At 38.4% G+C, this 11,467-nt stretch overlaps 1 protein-coding gene across 1 annotated transcript; it reads right to left on the reverse strand.

The window, feature by feature from the left end:
* Nucleotides 1–2,377: 2,377 nt before the first annotated feature.
* ARL14EPL (ARF like GTPase 14 effector protein like) lies at nucleotides 2,378–8,179 on the reverse strand. Its single transcript, XM_004420289.3, has 3 exons — nucleotides 8,079–8,179; nucleotides 5,952–6,091; nucleotides 2,378–2,824 (listed from the first exon to the last, which is right to left on the reverse strand). The coding sequence occupies exons 1-3, from the start codon at nucleotides 8,172–8,174 to the stop codon at nucleotides 2,602–2,604; spliced, it is 459 nt and encodes a 152-aa protein (XP_004420346.1). The 5' UTR covers nucleotides 8,175–8,179; the 3' UTR covers nucleotides 2,378–2,601.
* Between the last annotated feature and the right edge of the window lie 3,288 nt (nucleotides 8,180–11,467).

Below are 11,467 nucleotides of genomic sequence, written 5' to 3' on the forward strand. Positions count from 1 at the left end.
AATGGTTTTCTTTTTTCTTTTTTTCTTTTTTTTGTGAGGAAGATCAGCCCTGAGCTAACATCCGTGCTAATCCTCCTCTTTTTTTTTTTTTTTTTTGCTGAGGAAGACTGGCTCTAAGCTAACATCTATTGCCAATCCTCCTCCTTTTTTTTTTTTCCTCAAAGCCCCAGTAGATAGTTGTATGTCATAGATGCACATCCTTCTAGTTGCTGTATGTGGGACGCAGCCTCAGCATGGCCGGAGAAGCGGTGCGTCGGTGTGCGCCCGGGATCCGAACCCGGGCTGCCAGTAGCGGAGCACACACACTTAACCACTAAGCCACAGGGCTGGCCCCCTAAGCCAGATCATTTTAAACCAGATTGTCTCACCTAATGTTTAAGACAACGACAAGAGGAGACAAAAAGGAAAGATACTTTGATATTAATTTGCCTAAAGTTATTTTTTAATACGAAAATCAGACAACTAGTGATAAGGCAGTTTTTCTCAAATTTACCTGATCATGAGACTTACCTGAGGTGCTTGTTTGAAAGGATGGATTCCCAGGCCTCTTCCCTAGAGGTTCTGATCCCTCAGGTTTGGGATGGGGCTCAGGAGTATGTATTATTAAAAGCATCCAGATGAGTTTTATGATCAGGCGAGTTAGGGAAGTACTTGGTGTCATGGAAAGAACACTAACCTAGTCTTAGGGCTCAAAACACCAAGGTTGCCAGCTCTTCTGTATGTCCTTAACCAAATCATTTCATCTCATTGGGTCTAAATTTCTCAGTTTTAAAAATAAAAAATAAAAACACAACTAAAAGACTGGTTTTAGTCTATAAACCCCATGAAGACAGGAACCAGCTGGGTTTTGCTCACAGCTCAATCTCCTAGATCAACAGAGCAGAAATCAACAGAGCAGCCTCTCGGTAAATATTTGTTGACTAATTCACTAGTTAGACATGTAAGATTCCTTTTCAACTTTAAAAGTATGGTTCTAAAATAAATAAGTAATAAAACAATTAGTTTGGTCAGCCATTTACAAAATAACAATTATTCTCAAAACAAAGCAAAATATAAACCCCAAAAGACCTCTACTCCTTTTGACTGGTTTCATGGCTGAACATTCCTGGTAAGCATCTCAGATGATCTGACTTGCGTGATTTGATTTCATATCCTCCTCCCAGGGCTGTAAGGGTTAAAGATAAGGAATTGGAAGCACTCAGCACATAGTTGGCTCATAGTAGATGCTCAGTGAAAATGAGTTGCCTCTGGAAAACCCAGTAAATTCTGTGAAGAACAGAATAAGTTCTCCTGCTACACATACAGGAGTACTGTAGTCACAGAATGACTTTTAGGATTTTTGTTATGTTAGTCCCAAAACAGTAAATACTTAAGTCCCAGAGTTATTAGGAACCTTCCCTGGCACAAGTGGATTGTGCAAAAATAAGTGCTTTTGAAACTGATTATGAAGAAAAACCCTGAAAACTCTATTTATAACATTTCAAGTTTACTTTAAAATCAAATGCTCTTATTAATTTTTAAAAAACTTATAAATTACTCCATTTAAACACTTCCATATAATATTATATATCTAATGTAACTTATAGAAGTGGTACTTAAAGTGTGGTCCCCACACCAGCAGCATCAGCAGCACCTGGGAAAAGCAAATTCTTGAGCCCTGCCCCAGACCTAGTGAATCAGAAACTCGGGGTGTGGGACAGCAAAAACTATGTTAGAACAAGTCTTCCAGATGATCCTGATGTACACTCAAGTACAAGAACCACTGACTTAGGGTAAACAGGACTCTGTTATAAAAACAAATTCAAAGAAGGCTGAGTTCAAGTTTCTATAAACCTCCCGCAATGCATCAGAATTGAAAAAACCACATCACATATCTAGTCAACTGCATGTCAATACACTCAATTAGCAAACATACGCCAACATGCTTTTATAGAATAACTTGTTTCCTCCTTTTGAAAAAAATTCTGAAATACGCATCCTGAAATAAAAAAAGTAAAACACTGGCTTTTAGGAAACTCAAGGTCTAATTACTCAATTTTACAAGTAAAATACAAATTTTTAATAAAAATACTGCCAAGTATTACCAAATTTAATTTTAATGTTATTAAAACATTAACAATAAAAAATGAGACTATGGATACACAGTGCAAAGTCCCAACATTTTGGTTTTTTTAAATCCAAATAGCAATTCTGATTTAGAACTGGTGATGTATAAGATTCTGAGGGTAACTAGATATAAATTTATGATTCTATGTTCTATGTAAAGAAAGCTCTCAGCTACAGAGTTTTGAAAATCTTAAAACTACATTTTCTCAGGTACCAGAAAAGAGATTTTTAATTTGAGACCAGAGCAGAGATGGGGGTGTGGATGCTGAGATCCATCTGCTGTTACCCTCCTCAGTTATAAGTGAAGGAATTTGAGAAGACACAGTAAGAAGGTTATAGAAGGACTGCCATTGTACATTGTTCTACAGCTTCAGAGCACGTGAGTCTTAAATATGCTATTCCAACATTTTCCCTAACCCCTAAAACTTACCCAAGAGAAAGAGGTTGGCTTAAATATAAAGAAGAAGAAACAAATCAGTCCATATGTACAAGCTTCTAGTCAGGAACATCAAATGGCAGTGTGCTGATCACCTCTCCAGATTCGGTGACAATGGCATCGTAGACCCACCGCCGGTTGCAACGGCACTCAGGGCCACACTTGTTGGAGTTACACTTGGGGCAGGGGTAGAAGCAGCCAAGACAGTTCTTCTCCAGGCAGTCACACAGGTCAGCGTCGTTACAGATTAGCCTGCCACTTTTGTCATACTTCTTCATAACTCTGCAAAGAAAAAGAATGACACTAACGTAGTGCGATTTTCCTCAACATTGAGAATAAATGATTATGCAGCAAACTTCATAAATATGATCCCTTTACTCTGAGGAAACAGCACCCTAAAGATTACCCAGCAACACATCAGAATATTATATGACAGCAATGTCCTGGAAAATTCAGTCAATATGCCACCAATTTCCAAGGCAGCCAGGCTTGTCACCAAGAGTAACACTGCATTTTTCCAGCATGCTGGTGGGTGTAATAGTCCACCTAAGCCAAGTATGAGGAATATCTAATGAAAAGCTACTAAAAGCTTCCTCCTACAGATGGCCCAAATTTTTCTGCAAAATATAACTTTTCTTGATGGAATTTTCCTCAATAAGTTACACTCATTTCCTTTCTTAAGAAAAAGCACGATAGTGAATACAATTACATTTTTTAATGACTCAAGATAAGCATTAGAACTGTCAGTTACTACATTATCATCATTAAAAAACAAACAAAACACAAAAAACCTCCTTTGCTAACAGTCTCCAGGTGCCATTGCTTCTGTTCTTGACTGATTCTGTTGTTTTACCCAGGGTGGAGGGAGAAAGCAGGCGATCAAGATGGTAGGATCAAGATGCTAGGTAAGCTCTGAGTGAAGACCAGAAGCCCTGTACCAGCGAGACCACCGGAGTCTACACCTAGCTCTGGGTTCCCACACTTTCTCCGTCAGTCTCTACAACACGTCCAGGAGGCAAAAGGCTTTCCCGAGAATTCCGCCACTCTCTCAAAACCAAACCATTTTGAAATAAATCCTTCAAAATTGAGCTACTTGAAAATCTTAGAATGACAAAAGTATCTCTGTACAGCTTGTATCCATTATTACCAGTTGAAGTAAAAAAAAAAGGCTGGCCCTAAGTTAGTGGTGAAATTATGAACTTCTGCACCCTTAGTCCCCAAGCAGGCATAACACCCCATCTCTTCCTGTTCAGTTAAGTAATGCTGTTCCATCCTCTTCCCTCTCCTAATAAAGCAGAGAATGTTGAGGATCATTATGTATACTTGCCCGATTATCACACTTTAGCGAGAATGCCTTCCAGCAAGGATTTACATTTGAAGCATTTCATCTGTGGAATGAGAGTTCCCACACCCACCAGGAAATTCGTCAGCAGACAAGGAGATTTAAAATCTATTATGGGAATGATGGGAGTGGGTGGTGGTGAAGCCAACAGAGAGCACAGATCAAATTCTGTCCTTCTGCTTTGCCTTCACCCAAATACTCCCTTGCCTTCCCTCAGACATCAAGACACAGATTTTATAGTTTCCTCCCCATCTGAGGCTATCTTTTCTAAAATTTTGAACTGTCATACACATGAAAGTGTACAAAACATACACGCACAGATGAAGAAGAATAAATCAAACGTCCAAGTGCCCATGCCCAGCTTAATAAAAGAGTGTTGCACCTTTGAGGTCCTGTTCATGCCCCATCCATGTATCCCTCTACCCTGCCCTCCAAGAGGAACCACAACTTAATATTATGAAAATCATCTCCTTGTTTTACTTTTAGTTATGCCATGTGTGTTTATCCCCGAGCATGCTGCATTTTCCCTTCTGTAATTTGCTCTTTTATTCTACATCATGATTTGAGATTCATCCATGATGGTACGTGAAACTGTATTCAAATGTTTTCACTTCTATATGTGTTTTACTGTATGAATATACAAGTTACTTATCTTTTCCATTATGGATGGGCATTTGGATTATTACTACTTTATTTTCTTTCCTATTTCAGTGATGCTATGAAATTCTTGAACATGTCTCCTGTTGTACATGTATAAGAGTTTTTCCAGGATATATACCCAGGAGCGAAGATGTTAGGTCATAAGATACATAGGTAATGCCAAGGTGTTTTTAAATAGTGATTGTACCATTTTGCACACAATTCATGTCCTGTAGCTTCATTAACACTGATATCATCAGACTAAACTCTTGGCCTGTCTGAGGAGTGGGGCACATCCCCGTACTGTACCAGTGAGGTTCAGTATCCTGAATGTCTATTAGCCTTTTCTTCTATGAAATGCCTGTTCATTTCATAGAAATGCTTGGGTTTGTTTTTCTTTTAGGATGTTTATCTTTTTCTTATTGTCTTGTAGGATTCTCTATATATTTTGGATACCGATTTTTTAAATTATAAATAACTTCTCCCACCTTGTGATTTGTCTCATTACTTTTAGGGTGTCTTTTAATGAGCATAAATTCTTAATTTAATGTAGTCAAATTTATCAACCTTTTCCTTTATGGTTGCTTAGTTTATACTTCTGGTGCATGAGCAATCATTGTACTCGAACTTCTGTGCCCATTTCATACCTGAATCCATTCCCATGGTTATATTATTTCTCCTCCAAATGATACATCTTTTTTACTTTTAATCATCTTTCCTACTAAAGCTATTACTCTAGTCCAACGGCTTCTGATGCCTCTTTTTTTTTAATTGATTCCTACTTTGGGATTATAGTCCATTTCTTTAAGTTGCTAACTTCCAGACACTTGCTAACTTCCTGTTCAGTTAAATAATGCTGTTCTATCCTCTTTCGTCTCCTAATAAAGCAGAGAAGGTTGAGGATCATTATATATAGATTATATATTATATATATTATTATTATATAATAATTATATATTTAATTATATTATATATAATATAATAATTATATATAATTATTAATTATTATAATAATTAATTATATAATATATTATATATATTTATATTTATATATAATTTATATTAGATATAATATTTATATATAATATCTATTAATTTATATTACATATTATTATATATTAATATAATGTATATTATATAATATATTATATATATATAATACTCTCCTGATTATCACACTTTAGCGAGAATGCCTTCCAGTGAGGATGTACATTTGAAGCATTTCATCTGTGGAATGAGAATTCCCACGCCCTCCAGGAAATTCAGGTGTCAGCAGACAAGGGGATTTAAACTCTATTATGGGGTGATATTATCCTTTAGAAAATATATTTTAAAATCATAGAAAGAGGCAAACTTTAATTACTTTGTCAAGGAGAACTCATGCATTTTATAATCCCACAGATCAAATATAATAAATCATGATCTTACTTGTGTTTTACAGAAAAATACTCATTCATCTTTGACATCCGTGCTTTCTTTTTCTGCTGCCTTGTTTCAGGATTAAAGTCTGCTACTTGTGGTCCAGGGTTTTGAAATGCCAAGCATTTTAACTGCCGTTCTATCTGTTGCTATAAAACAAAATGTATTAGTGTAAGAACTAGATTTTACATTGTATCAAAATGAACTTTCTATAACTTTTACCATAAATGGCATGTAAGTATAAATGTTTTATCTAGAGAACTAAACAGTTTAAACTGATTAAGCTTCAAAAGATGCTGTAAATTTCCCCAAATTATGTCATTCTTTCTGAAAAAAGAAATACATAGTATAAAACTCATATAATAAAAATGTGAGGGCCGACCCAGTGGTGTAGTGGTTGGGTTCATGCACTCTGTTTCAGAGGCCCAGGGTTCAGATCCCCAGTATGAACCTACACACCGCTCATCAAGCCATGCTGTGGCAGTGTCCTACATACAAAATAGAGGAAGACTGGCATGGATGTTTGCTCAGGGACAATCTTCCTCATTCAAATGTGAAAAACAACCAATCAGGAACAGAATTCCTTTTATACCTGCAAAACACCAGTTGGCGTCTAAAATCTGTTGGGGATGGAAGTCATAATTAGCATTTTGTGGCAGAGAAGGACAGGGAGTAAAGGCCATTCCACAGTTGTCATCTGAAGAAGCCCAGGTAAAGTGTCTCAAACCACAGTTAGAACCCAAAGTATACACAGCCCTCCCCTTCAGCGCTCTGGGACAGATTTCAGAACTACTCATTACCTGGAAGTGTGGACTCCATCAGGGCTCTGATGCAGAACACAGCTACCTGAAGGATCCACTCTCAGTCAAAGCCAGATTTGAAGAAGAAAATCTTGCTAGAATGACTTTCTAGAGTGTTAGTGGAAATTCTCAAAGGTCCCTGTTTGGGGATGTTTATAATTTGAAATTAAATGGGGCCTAATCAGGAAGACAAGTAACAAAGGTGCTTCAATCAATCCTGAAGACTTATTTTGAACATGAGGCACGTACATCATGAGGGAAGAGAATGCTCTTTTGAAGGATTTTAGAAGAAAATAATCTGTGTGTCCCCAAAACATACAGGCTAACATATACATGAAATACTACACCTGGAAACAAGGGGAACTTTCAATGTATGAATTTCAATGCAAAAAATTAATAACAGAATCTCAGGCTTTTCTATAGTCTATTTAGTTTAATAGTAGTTGGTCTAAAATAACATAAATATGTTTCTTTAAAATTTTATTTTGGTGTATGTGTATGGGTTTGTTTTACAAACTTAACCTTATGAAACAATTCCATGTTTAGGTATAGCTGTAAAATAAGTACAACTTAGTACCATCTATTACTATTCTCAGTAGCATAGCAAGATTTTAAGGACATGTACACCATAGTAAGCCTACTGTGTTCAAATCTTGGCTCTGCCATTTGTTAATGGTGTGCCTTGAGCAAGCTCCTACTTCTCTAAACCTCAGTTTCTCCTTTTGTGAAATGGGGTTAACAATAGTATCTTGTGATAAGGATTAGGTAAATTAATATACAGTCACGCGTGGCTTAACAATAGGGAAACATTCTAAGAAATTCGTCATTAGGGGATTTCATCATTGTGCGAATATCGTAGAGTGTACTTACACAAATCTAGATGGTATAGCCTACTACACACCTAGGCTATGTGGCACTAATCTTACGGGACCACCATCGTATATGCGGTCCATCGTTGACTGAAACGTCATTATGCGCTGCAGGACTGTATACAAACTTTTAGAACCATGACTAGCACATCATAGGAAAAAAAACAAGGATTTGTTAAATAGAAACACGACCATATTCTCTACAAATATTCTGCTCCAAGGGCAGGATTTTATTGCACAGTACACTGGGCTAAAAACGAGGGGACTGAGAGGCACAGAGGAGATAAGTGAGGGGAGACCAGCCTAGTGGTGAGCAGAGTTAACAAGAGAGGGAGATAGGGGAAGCAGAGATCCTTCCTCGGAGTCCTGACTGAGCCCACCTTCCCACCCAAGTCCAGGGCATCTCAGAGATCCCCAATGTGAGAACTCCCCAAACACCATGGAATCATAATATCCATATACCATACCAGTTGCTTCTGTCCGATTTGACAGTTTTTCTCAGGAGAACTTCGACCTGTGTGTCCCTCTTGAGTGGAATTGTGTTTTTCTGACTGTTCACTCATATCTGATCACTAAAAAAAGCAATTGGAAAACAGTAAAACACATACATCCCCAGGAAACTTAATCCTGTGACTTTCCTGCTCTCTCTCCCTACATCTTACTTTCATTCAAAGCCAGACTTCCTGACTCCTGGCTCCTTTTTTACCACTCACTCTTACAACCTGCATTTGACTCCCCCAGTCTACTTTATAGATGCTCTTCTCTGCTGGGTGTTCCATGAGCAAATCAATTGTACCTTTTACAGCTCTTAGCATCATAGCCCTCGCTGAAGCAGGGACCACTCGCTCCTGCTTAGAGGACTGTGAATTCTTAGACCTCTGTTTCTCCCTTTACACTTACTCCCTTGAAAAAAAGTAAGACATATTAATGTCACACATCCCCAGTACCTTTGTGGAAATCTTATCCACTCCCATGGTTTCCACTGTCAGCTCTGCAGAGATCATTCCCCAGGCTGTCTCTAAAAGCCCTGACCTCCTCACTCGAGTTTTCTGAAAAATTTCGAATACAACTTGGTGACAAATGGAAGTCATCAGTCTTCCATAAAACTCAGCTGCTAAAATGCCTGTAATTTACTTTGAAATACTTCAGTATGTATACAAGGTGTCATTGTGTGTGTGTGTGTGACTTAGGTGAGGCTGACACTGGGTGCTAACCACCAATGCACAGTCCAGGCTGCTCTGCAGTTTCTGTCAGAAAGGACCACGCTCCAGCAGAGGTTCCACAGCCCTGCTGCTTTCCCCCTCACTCTTCAACTACTAGAGCTGACTGTAGGGCGCTGTTTCTACCCAAGGATCCTAAGAGTTATGCTTTACCAAGTTGGCCTGGGTCCTCCGGCACCACCACTCTGCCTGCCAACTGGAAATTCCATTTCTATCAATGAACCTTCAATTCTCCCATGTCTAGGTTCACTAGACATTGACTGCTCCTCCTCCATATCCCCCTCTCCAATTCCCAACATTAGGTTAGAAGTCATGTTGATTTTTCTTTCCTAATATTCCTAACATTCATTCTTTCTTTTCATTCTCTATCAGGTAGAATCCACCCTCAAGATAGTAGTGGTAGCAGTAATAGTAACTTACCCTTGACCAAGATGGCCTGAACATTCCTGTCAGCTTGACTAAACTTTACACAGGCTTCTTCCTGATGATAGGCCCCTGACCCACCTTTTGTAAGAGCATTTACTTCAGAAAACTTGGAATTGTAAATTCTTTCTCTGCGCCACTGAGACGTAAATCTTCTCCCAGCCTCTTGCCAGTTTTACAACCAGGAATGTCTTTCTCAAGGATTAGGAGCCATCCCTTTGAAACGTAATCAGCCAGAAAGATAGTGCCCCTGTTTTCCAGTCTCTCTGGGAAGGTAGAAGCCTAACATGCTAATTGGTGGGCGCCAATTAGCAAACACAGGTGGCCTAATCACAGAGAAAAACAGTTGCAGACTTGGGAAGAACTCAATGAGCTCAACACATCCCGTGGATCAATCTCCCCCCTCAAGTCTCTAGGATTTTCTTCCTGCCTTTTCTTCCCACGGAGTTGAGTTCAGACTGAGTTCTGGTTTCTCTCCCCTGTTACGATAGCCTCAAATAAAGTCTTCTTTGCCTGTTTCACTGTGTCCAGTGCAATTTTTGCTTTGACACCCTCCCTCACATGCCATTTCACAACTGATCTGCCACACAGTCCTGTGGAGTATTTTCCAACTTGTCTGAAGATAAAATCACATGGAGCTGTTTTAAAAATAATAAATTCCCTCTCAAATCCCAGGCCTACTGGGGTTATAAAATGTAGAGGAGAATCTTGGTAACCTGTATAATTAATAAGCTCTCCAGGTGAATCCTATCCTTAGACAATTATGGGAGACATAGGGATAGGAAAAGTAGGTATAATTTTCTCCATCCAGTCTTGCCATCTGATCCTAAACTGTTGTCCATATTTTCTTCTCACCCCCAATTCATCCAAAACATTGTGGCCATGTTGATATTCCCAAATCAAAAATTTCTTTATCTCATTCCTATTAAAAGACTTCAATGACTCCCCTCTGCCAATAACATCCCACATTCCTGTCATATCAGTGAAGGTCCATCACAACCATCTCCAACTTTCCTGTCCAAACTCACCTCCCTGCACACCTTCACTTGGGCCAAAGCTGCCTGATATCACCACTCCCATTAACACACCTCCCAGACATCCCCTTTGAACTCTGGTCTGTTTCTCGGCTCTGAGAAGCCTCCTCTGATCACTCTACTCCTTGAAGTTCCCTTTCTCTCTTGGGCTCGGTTTGGAGTTTCCTCAAGAAAATTCCCCCCAAAGGGGCCCTCTAGCTTTTTTGTGTAACAAATTTCCCTCCTCATGGGAATAGCTATGACCTTATGATCTTCTTTGCAAGAAAGAACTTTTCCTGAAAAGGCATCCATTTAACTGCATTGGGAGAAATGAATATTTTACGCAAATCCTCTGTCTGAGATGCCTTTAAGTCCTTATGAAATGTAGGTCTCCACAAATAGATTAGGGGAAAACATTGCTCCTTTGTATTTCAAATAAAGCAAAAGGAAATTATAATAGAATTTCACCAGGGACTAAAATTGTAATTGGATTTTACTATGAGCTCAACATATCTGTCGCAGGAAAAGTAATAAAAAGGTTCAGAACTCCCCTTTTCCCTGCTTGGTATTCCTAAGGCAGGGGTTCTTAACCAGAGAACAAATATAGGGGCCCTTGAACTTTGTGAGTAAAGAATACATATTTATTTTCACTAAACTCTAACTGAAATTTTGGCATTTCCTTCTATTATAATGCAACCAACAAACCACATAGCGTTAGCAGTACTTGTGACTTCGTTGCCTATGAAAACACAGATGTTTTCATGACCCATTACACTTGTAGATAAGTCAAAATGTTATTTACACTCATCACTTCTTCAAAATGACAGTAGTTCTTAGACCTGCTGCTAGATCTTGTTATTTGATATGTGAATAATGAAATATATATATTACTACCATGAACTGTTTTTAACATTTTGATAAGTATATTTCAAAATAATTGGTTTCCTTTGTAACCTTACAGATTTATTTTATATGATTAAAAACATCACTCTGAGAAATGGTCTATAGATATAACAGTTGGCCAAAGGGTTCCATAACACAAAAAGTAGGATTAAGGACCCTTGCAAAGAGGCAGGAGAACCCACTGCCACCACTGCCACTGATCATGGTGATGAGAAACAACAGCTTCTAGCTATAGAGGATGCTCATCTTCAAATACATGGCTGGAAGCAATGATGTTATATCCTGGTTTACTACATT

The sequence above is a fragment of the Ceratotherium simum genome, chromosome 4 (genome assembly GCF_057802395.1).
Source record: "Ceratotherium simum simum isolate JZ-2026a chromosome 4, ASM5780239v1, whole genome shotgun sequence".
In the NCBI taxonomy this organism is placed as follows: Eukaryota; Metazoa; Chordata; class Mammalia; order Perissodactyla; family Rhinocerotidae; genus Ceratotherium; species Ceratotherium simum.

Excerpts from the sequence above, each read along its gene's own strand:
- ARL14EPL (XM_004420289.3), bottom strand. The coding sequence starts at position 8,174 with ATGAGTGAACAGTCAGAAAAACACAATTCCACTCAAGAGGGACACACA. Across the intron at positions 6,092-8,078 it reads AAATCGGACAGAAGCAACTG|CAACAGATAGAACGGCAGTT; the intron begins GTATGGTATATG and ends TTTGTTTTATAG. Across the intron at positions 2,825-5,951 it reads TATTTTTCTGTAAAACACAA|AGTTATGAAGAAGTATGACA; the intron begins GTAAGATCATGA and ends TTTTCTTTGCAG.